Consider the following 25,338-nt stretch of genomic DNA (forward strand, 5'->3'; position numbering starts at 1 on the left):
TTCGATCTAAGCTTTCTAACTTGTGGTGACACCTAGTTGCAATCTCTGTGCTTAATTTTTCATCTTCTTCTTTGCGATAAAACCTTATCCATCAAAATGACCTTAGCAACAATGGTCACGAGCAAACCTTGAAGATTATTCATCTTTTCCCTTTGATTCACCATATCTCTTTCCTTAAAAATTCTTTTTGGCAAACCTCGATATCAAAATGACCCTGATAAGGAGGGTCATGACCTTATAGTGGTTGTGAGCCACCACCGACAATGGTCGACATCCCTTATGCATTTCACGTGACATGATAGATGCATCCATACGGGAAACACATGCGAGCAACGATCGAGGGGTTCAAAGCCCTAATGCTTGGTTTAGGGTGTTCCTTTCCTATTTGGTTTTCAAAACAATCTTATTCCACGCAAAGTTTAATTAATTTACTAATACTTTTGGTTAACTAATCTTGAATTTTGAAAGAACTAATGGATACCCAAGAAGAAGGTGAATTGGGTTTTAAAAGATTTTTCTTGATTTTAAACACTCTTTGAATAAAATTGTTTGGGCTTTTCAAATTATAAGAATTGATGCTTTAAATGTAACCTTGATATAAAATGATGTGTTATAAGAGTAAAATAAATTTAACACAAAAAGATTGATCCTTTTACAGTTTTAGAAATTGGTTGCTGAAAGTATTAAAGCTGGAATCAAGAATGTTGAAAAATGACTCTTGCTGAAGGATAAATGAAAGTGTTGAAATAAAGAAAGAAGTAAAGAATGTAATACACACAAACTTATAGCGGTTCGGCTAACGAGCCTACTCCACTCTCTTGGCTCCTCACCAAGAATTTATCCACTTAGCTTTTTTAGGCTCAGTTATAACCTCAACTTTTCATAAGTGCAGTTGTAACCTCCACTTTTCACTGACTCAACAATAACTAATATAATTGGTTTTTAAAGGCTCAACCGAAACCATTATCTTTTAAAGAATCAGGCGTAACCTCTTGCTTTTTCAAAGGATCAAGCGCATCCTCTTTCCTTTTAGAGATCAGGCATAACCACAACAATAAATAAGAAGATTACAATTTAAGCTCAATCGAAAAGCTCTCACAAGATTGAGATAAAATAAAAAATCTACTTCTCACAATAGAAAATAGAGATAAAGGATTGTGAAATAGATAAGCACTCTTTCTTTCTTTCTTAGAATGGAGATGATAACTTGAAGTATTCTTTTGGCTCAAGATAGTTGTAGGAAGTAGTAGAACGAATTTCAAAACTAGCAGCATTTATCTTCAACTTCATCTCCTTTTATAGTTGTTGTCAAAAGAATGAGATATCTGCAAGGATAGCCTTCTTTTCCATAAAATAATATTAGAATATTCAATTATCATGTTTATTGTTTTATGAAAATTTTAGTCTTTTCAGAGTCTAAACGATTCAATCTATGCCTTAAAAGCACATGCAACGACTAGTCTAATGACTATAAAATTTGAGTTCAGTAGCCATTCACTCAACTAATGAAATTTTATATTTGATTATATAAGCTTCACACTCGAGTATATTTGTCAGCACTCTATTATACTTCAGATACTCGATTGAACTCATTAGATACTCAATTTAACTTGAAATATAGAAAGCTTTCATAACATACTCGACTATCACTCACTAATAGTCGATTATCCATCGACAGACTTGATTGCTCTAAAAAAGCTCAATTAAAACCTTATAATCATTAACATTCAACTATGGGATCATCATACTTGACTAATACAAAATATATTCGATTATGCACATCTCTTAGTCAATTACTCTTCAAGACATGAAACTTAATATTTGATTATAACTTGGATCACTTGATTTCTTTTGAGATAGATGAAAATTTGCAATAAACACTTGATTGCAAGGAGCATTCACTTGATATATATTCAAATACACTCGATTATGCTATATGCTTTACTAGATTATCATTCAAACAACATATATTGTTTTGAATACCATCAAAACAACATCTAAGATATCATAAACATTTAGCTTAAATATAAAACTCAATTTTCTTAATATATAAACCTTAAGCTCAAATAAACACAAGTGTTGTTTATGAAAGTTGAATAAATCTAACTTTCCAAATGTATCCACTTGGTTACATAAAAATCCTTAGAGTAGCCAAGAAAAGGAGATATTCTTAAAACACATGGCTTTGAGAACAATACATATTACTCAACTAAAAATATCATATTTCTATATTCAAATAAGAATCATTTCAGCATGAAATATGAGATGCAAAACACATAGAAACATGATTTTTCATTCATAATAACTATATGAAATACATTCTCATGAAATAACCAAAAGTGAAATAACTCATAATTGATAGAATTGAACTAATATGGCACATACACCAAGAGGGGGGTGAATTGGTATAATTTAAAAACTTGATTTAAAACTTTAAAATCCTTTTGATTGAAAATAAAAATTCAATGCAAGTGATGATAATGAAACGCTAGCAATGATAAACAAATAAAAAAAAAAAACATAAGCAAGCGAGAAGACACAGATTTATAGTGATTCAGCCTTCCAAGCTTAGTCCACTACCTTAACTATCCATTAAGGATTTTAAAATCAATCTTTACTCTCAAACCCCCTACTCAATACGAGCAGGTCCTCTAGTCCTTAACTAGGTAATTTACAACCTCCCAACTTAATGGGCCCTCTAGCTACCGCTAAGAAAAATACAGAAAATGAAATAGAGATTCTAAGAGTATAACTCTTAGTTACAAGCTCTCTCTTTAAATGAATGATCGAGGCTTAAAAGTAATAGAATAGTAAGATATCAAAGCCTCTTAAATGAGAATACAGAGAGAAAAAGTTAAAAGCTCGATGTAACAGTGAAGGCACGGTCGTTCAAGATATTCAATATATTCCAGCAGCCTTCAATGCGTCTTCAACCACCTATTTATACTTGATGGTGGGCAAGATTGAATTTTGGACCGTTGTGGGTGGTTGGGCGAGCATTTAATGCGCCAAAAACTAGCCGTTATAAGTTTCTGAGAAACACATAGTCGACAAAGAAAATAGGTTAGTCGATTATTTTATCAAATAAAATTGGTCATAGTCGACAGACACAAAATCATAGTCGACTATTTCTAACATAGACTTTCCATAGTCGACAGATACAAAGGCATAGTCGACAAATGTTAAAATATGAAGAGAATTTTGAATTTAAAGAACAAAAATAGTCGACAAATAAAAAGACATAGTCGACTATCCTTACTTGATAGTCGACAGATAAAAAAATAGTCGACAGATGCCTTAAATAGTCGACAGATCAAACCAGCATAGTCGACTATCCTTATGCATAGTCGATTATCCTTAACAGTATAGTCGACTATTCTCAGGCATAGTCAACAGAATGAAACACATAGTCGACTATCCTTTTGAAAACATTGAAAACTTAACAAATCCTCATTTTGATTTTTTTGAAAGCAAGTTGAGATTATCAAAAGATATATATTTTTAAATGAACCATACTCAACTATACTTAAAATTTCTTCTATAGGATTTTATACCTTGCTTCAAAATTCACATATTAAAAAGTTATTTTCTCATTCATATAATCCATATTGTAGAGATTGATTTTCATATAGTCATTATCAAAACCATTTTATTACTAAGAGTAAAATATCAATAATTACTTGACTTTCATGAAATACATAGAACATTGCAAATATGCACTTTCATATTCACATAAACCATTCATAAGTCAAGCATCTCATTATTACTTGATTAACATAAAAACAAATATGTTGAGCACAAAATATGATACTCAACTACAAAGCATAACATATATCACAAAGATTCTCTAGTTTAAGCATTTTGATAACTCATTCATATTTATCAAACAAGAGCACGCATAAGTCAAAACACAATAGATAGCATTAAGATACTTTAACTCTAGCATCATGATTTTTCAAAGCAAGAGTACACATGAGCTTAGCAAAGCATATATAAATCTTTATTCTAAAAGTTTAATATACATATATCAATAATGCATACTTTGAGTAATTTTAGAAGAATAGAAACCTTAGGATTCTATTACTCAAATGCATGAACTTGAACATGAGCAACACTGGAAAGTATTACTTAAAACACATATAATGTTTAAGTTCTTTCTAGAACTAGATGCTTCTCATTCGAGTAATTAACCACTACTTGACTATAAGCTTGTGAAGATCTATTTTTAGTAGCTTAACCAAATAATGTTTGAAATCAATAATCCTATAGATACTTGAAACAAAGTATCAAACATTCAAAAACTCAAATGTTCTTTCATCTTAGAACATTGAGAGCCTTATCAAATAGATAATATAGGCTCTATAAAATAGAACTTAGGATCACAGCCTAAGCAAATGCATATACTCAAGAGCAAAGATGATTGATACTAAAGCATCAACAAAAACACACTATTTTTAGACTTAAGTAATGCTTTTCACATAATTTGAATGCTTAAGATATTTTTCAACCTCAAACTTACTCTAAGTGTCATGAAGATATATAACATTTATCCATGACACTAATGCATTAGGATACTTAGCATATCCCTTGAAAACTTAGAGTAACATATTAATATATCAAGCATAGAAATAAGATATATCACAAATATAAGACATAGTAAGGTTATTAGCATAACCTTAACATAAAGGATAAAACAACTTAATTTCTATAAATCAAATCTCAAGAACCACTCTAGAGAATATGATCATCTACATCAAAAATCTTGATGTCTAACACTTAAACATCAAATATACATTACTCTTAAATTTTGAGTAATGTTGTCACACAAAACACAAGCACTCATGCAAGATCTTTAAGATGGCTTCAAAGAGAGGCACATACAAATATATCAATAAAACATATGGTTAGAGCAAACATAACACATATAAGAACAATCATACTAATAGATGCACCTATCAAGGTTCCTTGACCTTACACATACTTATATTTTTAACATATCCTTAATCAAAATAAGAATACAAAACATATCAATAAGCCTATAAAAATATAATATAAGAAGGCATTAAAGTTTTGGCATAATGCAGTCATAATCAAAACATACATACAGATCATGAACTCAATAAATTTGTTGGGTTATCTAACTCTTGTTTTGTTTAAGTTAAGATTAAAAAACAATCAAACTAGGTTGAGCCAATCTTCTTTCTTATTAAATCCAATCTTATTTCTTTTACAAAACCCAAACTTACATTATTGGAATTATTAAATCAAAATTGTTAAAACCCAATCCTCATATCTTGTTAAACCTAACTTCATAGATTTAGTGAAAGGTAGATCTCCTAATTTAAAATGAGCCCAATAAATTAGTAAGCCTAATAAAATAAATAAAGCCTAGGACTATGTTTAACCCAATAGTTAGACCTACTAACTAGACTGGTGACCTGGTTAACCTTTACGACCCAACCTGAGAAGTTAGTGATGACATCACTACTTATGCTAGCATTGTGCTAATGTCAACAATGACATTATCTTGTTGATGTCAACAATGACATTATCTTGTTGATGTCATCACCATTAACGTTAACATAACATTAGTGACCAACCTTATACTCATCTCATTCTATTTTTCTCGTTTATTTCTTCTAAAAGGCTCATTAATCAATTAGGGTAGTCATTTTGGGTCATTGTGAGTATTTTAGTTATTCTACTTTTTCTTATTTATTTCATACATTGTTGTAATTATGTTGTTTAGGTTATTTTGACACATCTCAAGCAAGAGGCAGTTAAGGGGAATTCGACCTACAATAGCATTGTGAGTTAGGATTATATTGTGGTGCTTGTTGAATGCTTGCAATTACTATTTTTCTTATTATTACAACTTGCTTTTATTGCCAATCTGATCTTAATTATTCAAATTGCGTAAAATAGGAGTTCACATCTTATCATTATATGAAATAGTCATTTTGACCTTGCATCTGCATTGAATGTCATCAAATGATATTGAATGTGACATCAGCTTTGTATATGGACTAGATAGTTGAATATGAGGAAGACTAATATTATTGTTACTGTTGTAATACAACAACATAAACTTGTTTGTCTCGGGGAAGCTCAACAGAAAGTCAGTAGGTCCAAGTAGAAGAGCAAGGTTTGCTCAAAAGAGGTCATCCAAAGGGGTTTTATAGTACGGTGGCTTAGGAAGGGTCTTTGGGCGTCGATAGATGCATAGGGGTCTTCAAGAGCTCTATGTCTTTTAGTCTTCTGATCTACAAGGTAAAAGGCAATAAAAAAGCATGTGAGAATCTTTCTGGTGCAGGCCTTCCGATACTTAAGTCAAATATAGTCATGGTGCAGAAGACGTTATGCATATGTTGTGTGATGTGGATGGTGCATTCAGAATAGTAAGGACTCTTTGGAAAAGGTGTGCGCGGAAGAGTCAGAAGGGGATCTTTGGATCTGGGGGGAAAATGAGAAAGGTGAAAGGGTCAGGGGGTATTTATACCTCTCGGAGGACTGGGACGCATGGCAAGGCTAAACACGTGGCACACATGCACTGAGGTACATGGCACGACCCTTTAAGTGAGGGCGTCTGACTGTCACTGGGTTACGCTTTGGGAGGAACAATCTTTCAAGAGAGCTAACCCTAGAAGGGTCTTCAGAAGACTAGTTAGGCCTTCGGGGAAGTAGACCATGAGGGAGTCTATCTAAGCCTTCGAGGAAACTATTCCCCGAAGGTTCTTCAGAAGGCCTACCCCCCAAACTTCTTCGAGAGAAGAGACTCTCCTGGGCCTGAACAAACTTCTTCGGGGGAACCCCCTTCCTAATGTCCTTCAAAGGAAAGCTCATAGAAGGTATGCTACAACAATTATGATCATGTATTGATGGCATTGGGAGTAGTTAGTTAGACACTATATGCTAACTACAATATATATAGTTAACCATTAGAGCATCATGTAGCTAAGAATGGGCAAGAGTTTCTTTTGCCACTATGTTATAAATGGGTGAGAGTTTGCACTAGTGCTACTGCAAGGGTCATATATAGTATCAGAATCTCTAGTATTCTACCTTGGTCATGCTCTGGGATATAACACACAACATGCAATGAGGTAGGGATTTAGAGTAATTGATCTTTTATTGAATTGTCTTATAAATTTTAGTTGTATTGACATATTTTTCCTTATAAAAAATGATGATATTTGATAATAATGGTTTATGTTTATGATATGGAGATTTAACATTAAATTCTATTATTTAAGATGATACATGAAATTATGAAACATGAGACTTACTACTCTTAGCAGGACCTATAATCCATTAAAGGTAGTGCCAGTTTTTTTTTTTTTTTGGTAAAAAAAATATAATAACAGGAAAAAATGCATAAATGTCTACAAAAACAAGCTGGGGCATACCCCGCTAAGAAACAAGATACAAAACAAGCCTCTCACAAGAAAAGAAACAAAACTAACACTAAAACAACCTCAAACTTGCGAGGCAAAGAGAAAAGAACACTAGCAAAACTAGATAAAAGTGGGAGAACAACAACGACAGGTCCAATGCAAATTGGCGCAAGAGAGCATGAGAGGATCTTTGGGGAGATAAAAGAGCCATAAAGTACCGTCATGGAAACTCCTTCCAAACCGTGGAAAGGAGTACGAAAGGGGGATACTAAGGATAACCAATGACCAAGGATTGTAGGAGAGCCCACCAGAGGCCTCAAGATAGTCAAAAGGATGGAGGAATGGGGGGAGGGGAACTATCAAATCCATAAGTCTCCTACCTCCTTAGCCAACCCCATTTTGCAATGAAATTTGATGTAGGAGCACACTGTCAAATTCCATGGTATTAGGCTAGCTGACTACAGGGTGGAGAAAGAACTAGTTTTAAAGAACCGCTAGACTGCTGCAAACATGGCACATGAGAATGAAATAAGTAAGACAAAGAGGGGGAGGGGGAAAGAGAAATAAGAGAAGAGGATACACTTGAAACATAAATAAGCAACAACCGAAGACAGTCGCAAGAAGGGGGAAAAGATCAGAGGGAGACCTTAGCTAACAAACTTGCAAAAACCCCAATCTCATAGACGAAAAGATCAGTAGCATCTGGAAATACAACATGACAAAAAGGAAAAGAAGAAAAAAGGACTACCTCAAACAAAAAGACAGTAAATGCCAGAAATGGACAAAGCCCATACCTTGCAATGTACAAGGGAAGTGCAACGAAGCCAAGTGAGTCCAAATAGAGGTTTGGATCCAATAGAAAAGCTGAGAAGGGGAGCGCATGTTGCCCTAAGTGAGTCCAGGGATATTTATCACGTTGTTGTTACCAGACTACAACAATTAACATTTGTCTGTTTTGGCATTAGCCAAAGCAGAGTCCAGGAAAGAAGATAGAGGTCAAGTACCACTGGAAGAGATAGGCAGCAAGGGGCTCGACCCGCTAGCCAGGGGAGTCGAGGGGTTGAGCATCACATGAGTTATAAGGTCTGTAAAATAGAAGACAATCAAGGGGCACACGGGATCTTCCCCACGCGGGCCTTCCAATGCATAAGTCAAATACTAATATCTAGAAATGATGTGCAAATGTATGTAGATGTATGTATGATATTCCCAATATGAGCCTCTAGGGGAGTAGGCTCCCAATGAGGCTGGAGGGCCTGGAGGCATCTTCGTGGTGAAAGCACCTTGATGAGTGTCCTCCAGGAGGGTCCAAAAAGCTTTTGGAGCCATTGGGTGACTTGGGGTCGAGAGACTCTAAGTAAGCCCAAGGCCTTGACATGCAAAGGCTTGACCGAATATGTGCACGGCTTCTAGGAAGGGTCATCCGCAGAAACCTATAAAGGGGATGCTCATGGCACAAGGGTGCGTTGGTGTGTTGTGGTGAGGTTGGTGTGTGATAGAGGCCGACATGGGGCGCGAGTAGGTGCGACATTGTTAGAATAGAAGTGCTATAGCACACACCAAGAGGGAGGGTGGATTGGTATATTAAAAATTCTTTTGATAAATAGAGATGTCGTCTGTGAAGAGCACGGCTTCGTTTAAACCTCAAGACCTTGAAATGGTACAATGAAGTATCAATCGTGTAAAGACAATCTCGCTTTGATAATGGAAAACACAAGAATAAAAAATAGAAAATCTTTTTCAACGAGGGATTTAAATATGTGAAACAAGAGAGAAATAAAGGAATGCTTGAAAAGATAAAATGGAAAGACCACAAGCACACAAGAACACATGGATTTATAGTGGTTTGGCTTAACTAAGTCTAATCCACTACCTTAACTCCTCACTAAGGATTTTCAAGCAAAACGCTATAACTCTCCTATCACACCGAATAGGCCCTCTAGCATTAAGCTAGGAAGATACAAACCTCTTGCTTAAATAAGCAATCCCTCTAGCAAACCTAGGTAATAAAACCCCCTACTTTGACGAGTAGGTCATCTAGCTATACAAGCTAGGAACACAAGAAATGATACAAGAGATTAGTTTGGCCACTTAGTTACAATGTAATCAAGAATAAATACAAAGCTAAAAATTATGCTTTGAAAAAAATAAAATACAAGCCTTGACAGTAAGTGACTTAGGGCACAATTGAAGCACAACGATTGATGAGCACTTGGGAGCTTGTAGATAGATTTCTTCGGTGGAACGAATTCTTCTTCTTGACTTGCATTTATAGAGGTTTGAAAGATAAAACTTGAAATCATCCCGTTGCAAGTGGAAACACCATCATGGAGGAAGAAATTTTGGCCGTTAAAAACTGTCTGCCATAGAGGCTGTCGACGGTTTATCTTCAGGCTGTCAACATTTTAATTCAAATTTAAACAATTGTCGACAGTTTAAAAAAGGTTGTCGACAGTGTTGATGCATAGACTGTCGACATTTAGAAACCGAGAGCATAAAAAATATCTGTCGACAGTTTAATGATGACTGTCGATAGTTTGGGCTATAAAAATAAAAAACGGTCGACAGTTTATGAAATACTGTCGACATCTTTTCCCAAACAACTGATATTGTTGACATGTTCTTTTAGAACTGTCGACATTTTCTATTTATGATTTAAAGGGACAATTTGATTTACAAGGCTTCCTTTCTCCTTTTTCCTTTTCTTTGATTTCTTAACATGATATCAAGAAATTTGTTATGAATAAAATAAATTTGGAAAAACATATTTAAATGATGATTTTGATTTTTGAAAGATGATTTTTAGATTGAGACCAAAACGACCAAATATATTTTTCCAAACAAACCATTTGATTTGATCATTAGGTCATTCGAATTGATCGCCATCAAAACCTAAAGCAAAGAAGCAAATTATTAGACATGGCGTGGTTGGCGAGCTGAGGTTGCACATGGCACGGCATAGCTGTGTGTGAAGTATTAGGGCGTAAGCAGGTAAGGTAGAGGCATAGCTGGCATGCTGGAGTGCTCGTGGGGCCACGCATGGCTACGTGTGGGGCACGTTGGGCGCGATCGAGCCCATAGAGGACTCTTTGGGATAGGGTCATCGGGTGACCCAAGTTTTCGGGTCGGGTGCTCGAGTAACCCATATGGGTTTTCAAGGGACTCGTGAAAGTCTTTGGGGCCGAATGGGTCTTTGAGGCTAGATGGGTCTACGAGGCCATGCATGGCCACACATGGCTAAGGCTAGCGTTGAAAGGTGGTGGGTGTCTAGGAGAGGGAGTCTACCAGACATCCGAAAGACGTGCATTGTTTGGCATGCGCAGGGCTAAGAAGAGAGAGCTGGGGCGTGGCTCGCCCCTTTTATAGAGCCAGCTGCCTTGGGCGCACACTTCTTGAGAACTATTAGCATGCTTCCCAAGGACTTTTTCGAAGGGAACTATCACGAAGCCTAAGCTTGAGTGGGCTAACAATGGACTCCAAAAGCTATAAGCGAAGGCAAAGAATACCAAGCCAAAGGTTGGCAGATGCTATGCAATGCGCATGAGAGAATTTTAAGAGGCGCAGGGGCGGATCTAGAAATTTATGTAGGGGGAGGCTAAATTTTTTTTTTGAGGTATAAAATTACACATCACAAATTTTGGGGTGGGCAGGAATTTTTTTAGACTGAATTATAAGTAAAATTTATTATTTTTTACATTAAAAAATTAATTTTTATATTAAAAAAATATTTTTAATTGTGAGCTGCCCTGGGCCTCCAGGGTAGCTCACGCATGCATCTGCCCCTGAAGAGGCGCATAATTGCTTAAAGACGCTTTCAGCAATATGATGTTATGGATTATTTTAGACACAGATTATGTTTAGCTCATAGCTTTTTTGAGGAAGAAGCATTTTGGGGGGATCGCTCCCCAGAGTGGATATTTTGCGATAAGGAGCTTAGCAAGGAGGATGATTTGTCCTATCGAGCAGGTCATAGGACCTTAGATAACGTTAGGATTTGAGCACGAGGCACGAAGTGGATTCGAACATCCACATATATGAAATAGAATGAGAAGTCCACAAATACAAGGAATGGACTAAGGCGTCCATGAATGTTGGAAGCGCTTAAAAGGCTTAAGAGAAAAGACAGGCGGGGGACAACCCGAAATTCTGGCAATGACTATCAAGTAGTTTAAGGAGTTTTCTCAACTAATTATAGACTAAACGCACAAACCAAGCACTCCCAAATTTTAGGGTGCATTCCTGATCTCTCGTTTTCATACGAGGAACTTGCGCTAAAGAAATTCACATGAGGATGGACTGAGACTCTTTCAAGAGATTGGTCGATTGCCTATTGCTTAAGACTAGTGCTTGCATGTTTATATAGCTAAAATATATCATGATGCGAGTAGCATAGGCTTAGTGCTCATGAATACATTTTGCACAAAAGTAAAGTAGGAACATAAGATAATGAAATATAAAAAGGCGATAATGAGTTGCCAATAATGATGTGCAATATCCGGTCACTTTTTGGCAGGGACAACGCATTTTGCGAGTACCTATGTTCCTGCGAGCACACATGAGAACACAAAGAAAATCCAGCTCCTCAGTGTAACTAGGATGTCGACCTCCTCCAACTAGTGGAGGGTATTGTAGTTTTATATAAAAAAATTATAGAATGAGTGAAATAATTCCAAGGGTATTGGTATACCTGCCACGACACTATGAAATACTAGGCCCTAATATATAGAATATAAAATTCCAATAGAAATCTAGAATAAGATATAAATTGTAATACCCCGAGAGCCCAGAGAAGTTAGTATATATCGAGGATATTGTAAGGAATAAAACACCAGCTGGATACCTTTTGGGCTGAATGTTGGCAAAGAACTCCCAAGTTAAGCGTGCTTGACCTGGGTAATCCATGGATGGGTGACCCCCCTGGGAAGTTCGCGTAGGCCCATCCTATCGCTTGAGCGGGATGTTACATAAATTATCTTGCATTTGGTAAGAAGAGGTACCACTGCCGCTACCTACAATTAGGGGTAATGAACTTGCTCGAGTCCTTGGACTACCTTAAACCCACCGGTCTTGTTCATAGCCTAGTTGTGGCCACTATTGCCCCAAGGCTATGTTGGAAGGAGGACACCGACCCATAGAGTCACTTTGTAAAAAGGTTTGGTTGACAAGGAGCGGACGCACGATAGGAACTCCCTAGTGCAGTGGAGGGGGTGAGTACCAATGGACCTACACGAAAGAATATTTCCTAAACTCTATTCCTTCCATCGATTGGTGCACGAATGTGCAGGCCAAGAGATGTAGTCATTAGAGGGGGCAACCCTCGTGTTTGAGTCCAAAGACAATGGAATTGTCTCGCAGGTCGTATCTTGTGCCCACATGAAAGAATATCGAATGGAGAGGACAGGGGCCCATCTACCTACTGGCATTGAGTGTGCTCAAAGGCACTTATTTTGTTTTTACAGTTCGCTAATCTACGTCCATTGATTTATTTTGTTTCAGTGGTTCGGCAGTTTAGTGTGATGCCTGTGTTTGCAATAATGTCAATATTTTGTTATGACGGTTCGACAAAGCTCCTATCAAGATGCCTAGTTCCGCAACTAGATAAAAGGAAAAATATTTTTGTTTCAGCAATTCGGCGAAATGCCTACTTCCACAATCAGATGAAAGGATAAATATTTTTGTTTCGGCAGTTTGACAAAACGCTTACTTTCGCAATTAAATGAAAGGATAGATATTTTTGTTTTGGCAATTTGGCGAAACGCCTACATCCATGATTATGTGAATGAGTAATAGTTGTTTTTATTTTGACGGCTTAGCCCATGGCCCATAATAGCAATGCTTTTGTTTTAGCAATTTGGTGAAGCACCTACATCCACTATCAAATGATAGAAACATTTTTGTTTTAGCGGTTCAACAGGGCACTTACGTCCATGATCGTATCATTGACGTAGCTAAGCATTTTTGTTTCAGCGGTTCAACGGAGTTCCTACTAATGATGCTTACTTTCGCAACTAGATAAAATGATAGATATTTTTATTTCGGCGGTTAAGCGATACGCTTACGTTCGCAATCATATAACATCTTTTGTTTCAATGGTCCAGCAGAGTGCCTACGTCCGCTATCATATAAACTATCAATATTTTTGTTTTCGCAGTTCGACGAAGCGCCTGCATCCGTGATCATATCAACATCAATATTTTTCTTTTGGTAGTTTGTCTCTTCACATACATCCGCCATCAGAGAAAATATCCATATTTTGTTCTAGTAGTTCAACGAGATGCCTACATTTACAATTAGAGAATATCTAGATTTTGTTTTGGCAATTCAACGGAATGCTTATGTCCGTAATCATATCCTAAAAATAGAAGCTAACCTCATGATGGCGTCAAGGATGCCCTTATCCCATGATCTTTTAAGGCGTAGAAGTCGCTATATCATGTCGTGCCTTTTCGACTTATCACAAGATATCAAAATGCTGAGGAATCTCTCACGGATATAAAGATCTATTAATAGTTGGGATGTTTCTCCTCAAAAACTTTCATCTAAACTCTCATTTATTCATAATCATCTTATTTTGAATCTTGAATGCAAAAGATCGATATTGGGTTGAGCCTAGGGGTTTCCATCCTATTGGCTCCCCAGTGTGAACCATGTTACACTCTTAGTCTTATTCTGAATTGCTGCAAAAGAAAGCACACACGTATTTATGTTACCATATCATTTTCTTTTTGTTTTACAAACGTGCTTTGTTTTTGCAGTTTGGTACATGCACCTACTTTCACAATTTACAATGAGTTAGTTTCAAGTTAGTAATGTCTTCGCCTAAGGGCTTCTGACTTGTATCACAAACTTATCGTCTTTTGGAAATACACAAATTGTTTCAAACTGTTCGAGAATGGCGCTCATGAAGTGATCAACATAACATTGCGTGGCCTTTTACCTTTGAAACTTTCATGGCCAAGGTCATGAGAAACTCTTGTCGCAGTTGATCGCATTATCCCACCTTCACAGGGCTAAAGAAAACTTTGAGTGCCAAACATCTTCCAGCAAAGGGGGCAGATGCAGTAATCAAGAAACATGAGTGGTTGCAAAAATAAACTACTGCAAAGAGTGTTGATAATTAATCTCCTCTCATTAACACTTCATGCAGCTCCCTAACTCCTACCTCCACTTGAATGGGTAGGCCTTCCTTTGCTCTAGAGTTCCCTCAAGCATGGGGAAAGGCATATATGAGAAAACTGACAAGCCCGAGGTACTATGATACATTTGGGTCAAGATAGGATGGACTTAAGAAATCGACCGACCCAATCATCCCTGAGGAGGAAGCTGCTCCACTTTTTTAATGAATTCAAGGCTCGTTCTCCCTTAGGGGTCAGCATGATTAGGGAATTATTAACCTTGCCATCACATACTCGCTTAAAAAGGGCATGCATGGGAGGCATGTTTCCCAACCTTCCCACTTTCTTAGACTGGTTCCTTGCTTTGAAGAACATACCAGATACAAGATGGGGAGGTATGTTTTTCCCCCAACAACCAGCGTAATAGTGGGGGAAAAACCTTGGAGGCTTAATAATAGTAGGAGAAAAACCTCACGAAAGCTTCATGGTGCCTCCCTGGAGGATTTGGATCATGATTCATTGGGAGGCACTACAAATTGGGGTGGGACCGTTGAGATGACATCTTTACATGAATAAACCTCATGGTTTTTGTGAGGGATGATGACCTCTTGCTCGTTCCTACAAACGACGCCAAATTGTTATTGCCAGACTACAATAATTAACATTTTTTTATCTTAGGATTAGCCAAAGGAGAGTCCAGGAGAGAAGGCTGAGCAGGGGGCTCAACCCACTGGCCAAGGGAGCTGAGGGACGGGGCATCACATGAGCTATAGGGTTTGCAAAACAAAAGGCAATAAGGAGGCATGCGGGGATCTTCCCCACGTGGGTCCTCTGTACCTAATAAGTTAGATATTGATATCTGGAAAATGATGTGCAGATGTATGAATGTATGTATGTATGTATTATGTGTCCAATATAAGCCTCTGGGGGAGTAGGCTCTTGATGAGGCCAAAAATCCTAGAGGTATCTTCGAGGTGAAAATGCCCCGATAAGTATCTCTGGGTGGGTTTGAAAAGCCTTTGGAGCCACTAGGTGACTATTAGCCAGGAGACTCTAAGTGAGCCTCAGGCCTTGACATGCAAAGGCTTGGCTGGATATGTGCACGGCTACTTAGAAGAGTCAACTGCTGATAACTGTAAAAGGGATGTTCGTGGTACGAAGTGAGGTACAACTCGAGGGTGCATTATCGATTGGTGTGCGATAGAAGGCCACGTAGGGCGCCAGTGGGCACGACATGGCATGGTTGGCGCATTGTGGGGCACGCTGGGGTACAGACGGGTGAGGTAGAGGGGTGGTTGGTGCGTTGGAGCACTCATGGGGCCACACATGTCCATGTATGGTTGCGAGTGGGGCACGCTGGGCGCAACCGAGTCTGCGGGGGACTCTTCGGAACAAGGTCACCAATGGGTTTTCGGTTTGGGTCTCGGAGGACCCGGGAGAGTCTTCGAGGCTGGATGGGTCTGCGGGGCCACGCATGGCCAAGGTTGGCACTGAAGGGCGTTGGGTGTCTAGGAGATGGAGTCTCCCTAACATTCAAAAGACATACGCACTGGCTGGCATGCACAGGGCTAAGAAGAGGGTGCTAGTGTTAGTGTTGTATGCTTTAATACTAGATTTGGATAATGCTTAGTAGGCTTGTAATTAATATATTTATTGTATCTTTGTACATATTAATAAAATGACAGTTATCATCATTCATAAACTCTCCAGTTTGTTATATGAATGAGTTTTTAGATCTCCTATTTGAAAATCTTATTCTCAAGATGTTGAGACTATGTGACAAAATTATCTGATAACATGATTTCTTAAATGATTCATGATCCTTAGATTAATTGGATGGTGACACTAATTAGTTAAGTATGGATTAACATAGTATTTACTACCTTGTTTAGTATGAGATACTGATGGGAGGATGGTGTGTCACATGCCATATGACATGGAAATGTCTCTAGTAAACCTGTGGGTGGTTCTTAGGGAACAACCGTAACATCCCACATCGAGCGATAGGAAGGACCGGATCAACTTATCCTGATGGGCCTACGTGAACTTCCCAAGGGTCTCCCATCCTTAAGCTATCCTAGCTCAAGCACACTTAACCTGAGAGTTTTTTATCCACATTCAGCCCAAAAGGTATCCAGTTAGTATTGTTTCATTCCTTACTATCCTCGATATATATACTAACTTCTCTAGAGTCCCTTCTTAGACCTGACCTTGGGCTCCCGAGGTATTACATTCTTGTCCCTTTGAGCACATGATGTCCTTGTCATGTGACCTTACAACTGGTCCCTAATCTTCTCCCCTTTTGGGGCTACTATCCTAGAAGCCTACCAGGAGTTGCTCCTTGTTCAGGCCCTCGTGCCCCGGCCCCACTCCTCGCCCTCATCGGACCACCTTTTCCAAGGGTCAGCTCTGATACCACCTGTAACATCCCACATTAAACGATAGGAAGGACCGGATTAACTTACCTTGATGGGCCTACGCGAACTTCCCAAGGGTCACCCATCCTTGAGCTACCCTAGCTTAAGCACGCTTAACCTAGGAGTTCTTTATCCACATTCATCCCAAAAGATATACAGTTGGTGTTGTTTCTTTCTTTACTGCCCTCGATATATATACTAGCTTCTCTAGAGTGACCTTAGGCTCCCGGGGTATTATAACAACGCACTGAATGTGACACTAATAACTAAACACATGGCATAGAGGATAATGGTCATGTCGTCTAGTTTCGATAATATAAGTGATCTATAGATTAAACTAACACGGTTCTCTTATGTATTGGTGTGCGAGATTTACTAACGAGTCAAATCATCCAATTACGAGGTGGAAAGGTTCATCAATCTGGTTTCGTATTACTAGTGTATGGAGGTAGGTGCTCAATGAGAGGATTGCTCACCCTTGACCCTTGATGTAATTGATGGCATGAACGTCCTATGTGATCTATTATTAGTGTGAGGGGATAATCCTTGGCCAGGGAAGATTGATTATCAAGAAAGGTGCTTCATAAGGTGTCATCTAGTCACATTGATAAGGTCAGACACATAGTTACTGAGTTTGTGAGTTTATCACTCTATGGCTCTCTCTCAATCGAGACATTCGATGATGGAAGGATTATACCACATAATAATCGCCAATTGTAATAGGTTCACTTAAAGTGAGACTTCACTGTCACCTATATTGTTCTGAACCATTGTTAGGCGCTATCTAGGACCTCTTAGATCATCATCGAGATATGAAGAGATTCTTGTGATGGGTTAAGGTGTTGGTCAGTGCTAAAATGGGTTTTGGTGCTATCTGTTTGCTAATGGACAATGGACCTATAAAGTCACACACCATATAGTGTTACATCTGGCGTCGACATTGTGCACCCAATGTGTCTTGATTATGTCATTAAGTGTTACTAGTGGGCGGGAATCGACTCCCAGTGTTGCCTCAGCCAAAATTGGTGCGCTCCATGTTGCACAAAATTAGAAGAGGCAAGTGGTAAGGCAGGGCGATTAATTGAGAAGGAAAGGGAATTAATGAGGCTTGAATTTAGCTTGGCATCTTCTATTCTCTGTAACTTCTGCTTCTATCTTCTTCTGCCTCTGTTGAAATTATTTAAAGCGTGTCATGTGGGAAAATTAAGACACGGGTGCTAGTGATACAGGATCCTCGGTTTAGCACTGGAAGAGGTGACTGGAATGGTACAGACAATACGTTAGGTGTGGACAGCCTAAGACAACCACAACGTGAAGTGGATTGGTCTCAGTATAGAAATAGTTTTTATACCCTAACCTGACATCGGACTTCAAGTATTTATTTATTGTATTTCATGTGATTAAATAACGTGTTGCTTAAGTATCCAATCTGTATATAGTGTGTGTTTATGACTTCTGTTGTGTGTATTTGATGCACGTAAAAAAATTTAATTTTACCTACACCACCATACGTGTATATATGATATATTTTGATATATTTGGCTTTTTTCCTTGGCTCCAAAGGGTGGTACCTTAGCGGACAAATGTTTAGCCACAGGCATGCATCCCAAGGATTATGGGCACGCTTCCCAAGCATGCATCTTCGAGAGGAACTGTCATGGAAGTTATGCCACAACACACGCCATCTATGCCCAGCCTATAAAATCTCACTGGACTAACATTGCCAAAACCAAGCAAATGTCACCTAACGTCTAAGCTGAGAGATGACTTTCCAAGAAAAAGGACAAGCAAAGAACAAATGGTTGCGGCACTTTGGAGCAGCCTGGCAAAGATAACATCGATTAGGGAAAGGAAAATAGCGATTGAGCTGGTCCAGAATGGATAGACATTCCCTAATAGCAAGCCATAAGATAAACGCATAGGAAGGAAAACCAGACTCATGCCAAACAAGACGAAACCAGGGGACCTGATTTTGCCGAGCCTATAAGGCCCCCAACACAGATCTCACTAAGAAAGCACCATCAGATGCTAGGAGCCACCAAGGGCAAGCTAGGGAAGGCTTGACATCAAGGAGAAAAGGAGTTGAAAGACCTAAGAGGGGCTTAACTTAGGCTAGCACCAAGTGCCCTGCACAATAATATTAGAAACCCTAACAGTGGAGGGGAGATAGAATTGATGAGAAAGCCGGCGAGAAAAGACATCAACAAGCACCCTTAAGAGATGCCCGTGATCATGCCACAGAAACATCCTACGGCCATCACTCCCCTAAAATTAGGTCATAACATTGACTGATGCTAGGGGTGGCTTGGTTAAGTGGGACTAAGGCCAAGGGTGGTTTGGTTAAGGTGCTTCAAAGGCCAAGAGTGACCTGGTGTACATTTGTCACATTTGTAATTTCTGGGTATATCAGGAGTCCCCCCCCCCCCCCCCCCCCCCCCCTTTAAAGTTCATCAGTGTAAGCATTCAATTATTCTATGCAATTTCTTAATTCACATAAACTCTAATACCAGAATTTTAAAGTAAGCAGTTAAAAACTGCTCACTGTCCATCAAAGTAAGCAGTTAAAAAAACCACCCAATTCTCAAATTGACCATTGAGATTTTAGCCCACTAACTACTTTAATTTAATTTATTAATGATATTATGTGAGCCACAATAATAAGTCTTACAATCAGACACAAGCTCTGAATGAGAGTCAAATGCATGCTCCTAAAAATATCTCTCAATGCTCAAGTCAATACAGGTGAAAAGCCAAGAGGAGTGGCAGCCATGGAAGGGAAAAATGTAAAATTGTGACTGAAATGTAGAAGAAGAAGAAGAAGAAGAAGAGGAGGAGAAATTGGATAAAAAGGGATTTGAAGGAATAGAGAAACTGGAGAAGAATTTGCCCCTTGTTTAAAATGAACCTCGATTGTATTTATAGGCTTGATTTGGGATCTTATCCTTTATTTGGACCTTCTTAGTTCTTAATTAGACTTATTTCTGCCATAACCTTTGGATCTCATCACCACATCCACTTTTTAGAAGTAATTTAATTTTTAATTTCCCATTTAATTTTTCTTAACCATCTAGACGTTTAGGAACACACCAAGAGTTCAACAAAATTGAATCAAACTAAATTAAAGAAACTACTAATATTATACACACTAAATCTTTTAAAGATGAAAAATTATATGAAACTATTCACATTATCGATTTTTTCTTGTTTTTAAGGATAAATAGTAAAAAAGAAAACCCAATTTTTACTATATTTTTAAAATTAGCCTCAACTTTTAATTCTTTCAATCGGGATATCTTGCTTTCTATTTTATTTAAATTTTAGGGCTATAGTTACAAAATTGGAACATGATCAAAAAACAATGTTCGACCTGTCATTAATTAGTGGCAAAACTTAATAGAATCATACGAAAATGTAAAATTGAAATGAAATAAAAAAATTGGATCTCCCCTATTAAAAGAACTAAAAATTAAGTCTAAATTTGAAAACATAACAAAAGTTAAGGGTTGTTTACTTGTGAAAAATTAAAATAGTTTTCTAAAAAGTTTTTTTTACGGAAGATAAAAATAATTTTCTATGGAATAACCCTTGCTTTAAATTTTCTAAGTCACATATCTTTCATCGACACACATCCTTATCAGTCTCTCTTTTTTATTGCGTATCCTTTAGCTTTAGCCCTAGTTTCGAAAGGTCCTAAATCATCCAACTCTCATATTTTTGTAGATCCTTTGTGGATCATCAGTCTTTCCTTTGCAACGACCATTAATTTTTGCTACTTAGCCTTGTCTACAAAAACAATTACAGATCGAGTCTAAATATGTGGATTTCTTTTTTAATTCTCTTTTTTTCTTTTTTTGTTTCTTTTTAATTGTGGAATTACTGAAGTTGAAGTGACAAGAAACACGGAAATAATATAATTTTGAATATATTTTTTTTATTTTTTAAAATTTAAAACTAGTTTCATATTTGATAGAAATGAACGCACTTTTTATTTTTTTAAATTAAGAAAAAAACATTCTTAACCTGAAGTTTTTTTTATAATTTATTCAATAATGTACTCATAAATGCTATGAAGCATGAACCCATTTTTATGTATGCCCAGCAGCAAGTGTGGAAGAAACCGCCCGCGTGGTGCACCTTTGGCTTCCATGCAAAGCCAAGGCCGCCTCCTATATATATATATATATATAGCCTAAACCCACAAATCAAAAACATCCAAGAGAGAGAACATTTGATTTTCTTTGTGGCGAATTTCTCATTGCCGAATCAATCAATCTATTCACTTTGATATATACAACACTTTCAGAATGGTTTGCTTGGATCAAAAACTGAAGAGACCAACCTGGATTGGGTTCTCATTCTTGTCAATCCTTTAGGTTTCCTGATCCGAGAGTTCTTCATTGATTCCTCTGTTTTCCAGATTCAGCATTTTGCGGAAAATTTGAGGTTTGCTTATCTGGGTTTCCTTTTTTCTTGCTTGATCGAGCTTTGTTTCTTGGCGAACTTCGATGGAGGAGGATCAAGAACGCAAGCATCTGTGCAAGATTTGCAGCAAGAGCTTCGTCAGCGGCAAGTCTTTGGGAGGTCACATGAGGGGCCACTTGGCCTTGATTTCAGCTAAGAAGCATGAAGATCACTTTAATGGCACTGATTCCAATTTCGGGATTGAAGAAAATTCCAACAAGGATTTGGGGGTTTCTGATTTCTTAACCCAAAAACTGGAAAAGTTCACGACCAGTGATGATGCTCATGTCGGTGATATGGATCTTGAAGGTGCCTTTCATGGCAGTTATGGCCTTAGAGAGAACCCTAAAAAATCCTGGAGGATTTCTGGTGGAAAAGATGGTGATGATAATGTTGCAAGGAAAGAGAGCCTCTGTAAACAATGTAGTAAAGAGTTTCCCTCATTGAGGGCTCTGGCTGGCCATATGAGGCATCACTCCATGAAAGATAACCAATTCATATGCAAGCAATGTGGCAAAGGGTTTGCTAAAAAGAGGGCTCTGTTTGGTCATATGAGACACCACTCCAAGAGATCCAATGAGTCCATAGAGAGCCAATCTGACTACGAGGCGCCTTGTCCAATCCGAAAGCGATCGAGGACGAGGTACAAGATTACTGGGGAAGTTAATAATTTGTTCGATTTGAATTCATCTTCAAGTGCTTCTGAGATTGATGATGAAGCAGAAGAAGCAGCCTTGTGTTTGATTATGCTTTCCAGGGGTTTGACAAACTGGGTTGCCTTTATTTCAGCCTTGGATTCCAAGGCATTGCATGAAAGTGAGGAAAACATGGGGAAGAAGTTGGAGTCTAGCGTTTCATGTGCTGGGAATCCTCTCTGTGATAAGATTGAATCTGAATTTGGTGATCTGGTTTCTAGGTCGTTGAGCAAAGGTGATGGGTTCAAGAATCAGGAACCTGTCCTAGACGACGATGAATGTGAAATCAAGAAAGGAAGTGAACCTATGGATTTGGTTAGAGTTGGATTGGATCAAACAGAATCAGCCAGTTCTGATGTGCAGGATCCTGAATTTGCTGCAAATCTTTGGGATGGAATGGAGCAAGCTGCCTCCGTTTCTGGGACCCTGGAAGATTCTGAGAAGAAGTGGAATTACAGGTGCAGGACCTGCAACAAGATCTTTCACTCTTACCAAGCGCTTGGGGGCCACCGAGCCGGCCATAGAACTCTTGGTTGTGGCTTTGCGGTGAATAATGAGAGCCCTGAGGCAAATTCCAGCCTTGAACTGGGCAGTGGAGGGACAACCATCACACTTTCAGAGTTGAAGAAGAGCAAGGAGCATGAATGCCCAATCTGCTTCAAGGTTTTCCCATCAGGGCAAGCGTTGGGTGGCCACAAGAGGGCTCACTACACTGGATGCTCTGAAATCAAAACCAAAGAGCTTGCTGATGTTGGAGATGTTTTTTATCTTGAAAAAGAAGAGAATGGTGGTTTGAGGCTCAATCCATTATCCATGATGGGTTGGGAGCAATCTCAAGCTCGAGGCGCTGCTGATCTCTAATTGAACAAACTGTTTCCTGCCATGGATTTCTAACAGAGCTAGGTCTAAGAGGTTTCCCTTCTGCATTACAGCTTGTAAGTAGCTAATCCTCCGATTCAATTTTTTTTTTTTTTTTTTTTGCTGTTTTCTTTTTCATGTCTGTTTGTGTTCTCTCCCATTCTGAACTGTCTCAAATTTTGGAGAAGGGGAGCTCATTGTTCTTTCTTTGGAATTAAATCGAAGTTCCTTTCCCTGTAATGCTTGTTTGCATTACTAATAAGGTTGATTGGTTTTCTTCAAAGTTTTGAGATTTGGTTTGTCAATTATCATCCCAAACTTGAAGAAGATTGGAGCGGGATATCGTTAAGAGGGTCTTTTCAAGATTGGAAAGAAATCAGAAATTTGATTAATCCTTCCCAATTGGAAGTTGGTTGACAGCGATCCTTCATGCGTCCCTCAAAAACAATAAAAACACAACCACCATTTCAGTTCTAATGTCCTCTCTCTCTCTCTCTCTCTCTCTCTCTCTATATATATATATATGTATGTATGTATGTATGTATGTATGTATGCATAATCTTCTTGAGCTATATATAGTACCAGCCTGCAATATGGAGACGTGTTTTTTACTTTTTACAGAGGAAAAAGGCATCTTCATATATTATGCTAGTCCTGCAAAGAAAGCTCTCACCTCACCATCCATAAAGCCCTAACAAGAAGATAAGAATGGATCAAAATAAGGCTAGAATATTTTCTTTATCAAGATATAGAATGATCAAAATAAGATTAAAAAATATTTTAAGATTTTTATTAAATTATTTATTAAATTTTTTAAAATATACTAAAGAATACAAGTCTCATTTTTTGTTATCTGTAAGAATTAAGATATGTTTATATTAAGGAGGGAGAATGAGATAAGCATAACTGAAAAAATACAAATAAAAAATCATGTAACTTCTTTTTTAAACGTCGTCAGATAAGTTTAACAGATACATTAAAAATAATAAAAATATAAAAAAATTTTTATATCTTACATTTTTCTACCTAATTGTTTTAACACCTGGAGAAGCTAAATTCAAGGTCTCGAGAAACTTGAAATCTACTGGGCAACAAGGTGTTGGTTAAGCAAAGAAATGTGTAAGCATAGGAGAGAAAGCCTCCTCAAGAGCCACTTCCACTTGGGAGGGAGGACTACAAATAACATACATACTACAGCCGTGTATATTAATTACTCTACTACTAACAAACAAATCTTAAATATTGGCAATTTGGCATGGTGTGATCAACCCTTTTCTGTATAAAGTTGAAAATTTGATGCCATTGACTGAACTCGTGAAGCTATTTTTCATGGTAACTACTAACAAATTACTAAGGCTATATCACAAAATCCAATTACTGTTCCTCACAGTTCAAACAAATTTTACTTCATTTTTCAGTCCAATTTTTGGCTTTTTTTTTTTTTATGCTAATGTAAATGCAACTGAGCATCATGTGGCCAATTATGGGTTTAGCTCCAACAATGGTGTTGAAGCTTTTTCTTAATTTGATAATAATATTTTTATATATAATATCGTATATAAATATATCCTTTAACAACATATTTTAGTTTAGAAATTAGATTTTATTTAGTTTAGAGGGAGAAAGGGAAAGAATAGGAGAGAGAGAGAGAGGACATGGGATAATTTAAAAGTAAAATAATCAGGTTATATTAATTTTTTTAATGACAAGGATAATGTTTGCTATTTTTAAAATATGAAAGGTTATTTATGTAATTAAAACAAACCTCAAAGAGTAATTATTGGAATTTACTCTTTTTATGTGAAAATCCAAGTTTCTAACACACATTTCTGAATTCACTCCAATCAAAGCAAAACCCCTATAACTCGTCAAATTTTCTTGATCTTCCCCTTAACTCCTTTTTTAAATATTTATTTAATTCCATTTGGTAACCCATCAAGTATCTATACTTTTAACATATGTTTGCACCAGTTAAAATGAAGCAACTTTTTGTGGGGTTTAAGGATTCAAAAGTAGGAATCTGTTACTAAATGGTTTTGGCATATTGATATTTGTAGAACTTCCCTGCCTAAAGAATTTTCTGTTAGCATCATCTGCTGGTGTGACGAGGGACCTAAAAAGTTACTGATTAATAGGTTGCCCCAATCGTTTGTAACCAAGCTACGTTGCCCCGAAAAGAGGAGCCATTTTCTCGTAAGTTTTTTATTCCCATTTCAGACCCTATTTATACCAATTTTTTTAAAAAAATGTTCATTCCCATGTTTCTATTTCATATCAAAAATATTTCCCGTTTCCATTTTTGTGTAACCTAATATCCAAGGAGGCGCTTGTGTTACGAGTTAGGTTTGAATGTTTCCTTCAACACAAAACCAATTTAGTCTCTTCATAACAACATACG

The 25,338-nt window shown here is 37.5% G+C and overlaps 1 protein-coding gene across 1 annotated transcript; it reads left to right on the top strand.

The window, feature by feature from the left end:
• The first annotated feature begins 21,137 nt into the window (after positions 1 to 21,137).
• Positions 21,138 to 23,251, top strand: LOC127800415 (zinc finger protein ZAT4-like). Its single transcript, XM_052335007.1, has one exon. The coding sequence runs from the start codon at positions 21,432 to 21,434 to the stop codon at positions 22,941 to 22,943; it is 1,512 nt and encodes a 503-aa protein (XP_052190967.1). The 5' UTR covers positions 21,138 to 21,431; the 3' UTR covers positions 22,944 to 23,251.
• The last annotated feature ends 2,087 nt before the right edge of the window (positions 23,252 to 25,338 follow it).

Source organism: Diospyros lotus, chromosome 4 (assembly GCF_014633365.1).
Source record: "Diospyros lotus cultivar Yz01 chromosome 4, ASM1463336v1, whole genome shotgun sequence".
NCBI classification, from domain to species: domain Eukaryota; kingdom Viridiplantae; phylum Streptophyta; class Magnoliopsida; order Ericales; family Ebenaceae; genus Diospyros; species Diospyros lotus.

What these genes read in the sequence shown, in the direction of transcription:
- LOC127800415 (XM_052335007.1), top strand. Translation starts at nt 21,432, where the DNA reads ATGGAGGAGGATCAAGAACGCAAGCATCTGTGCAAGATTTGCAGCAAG.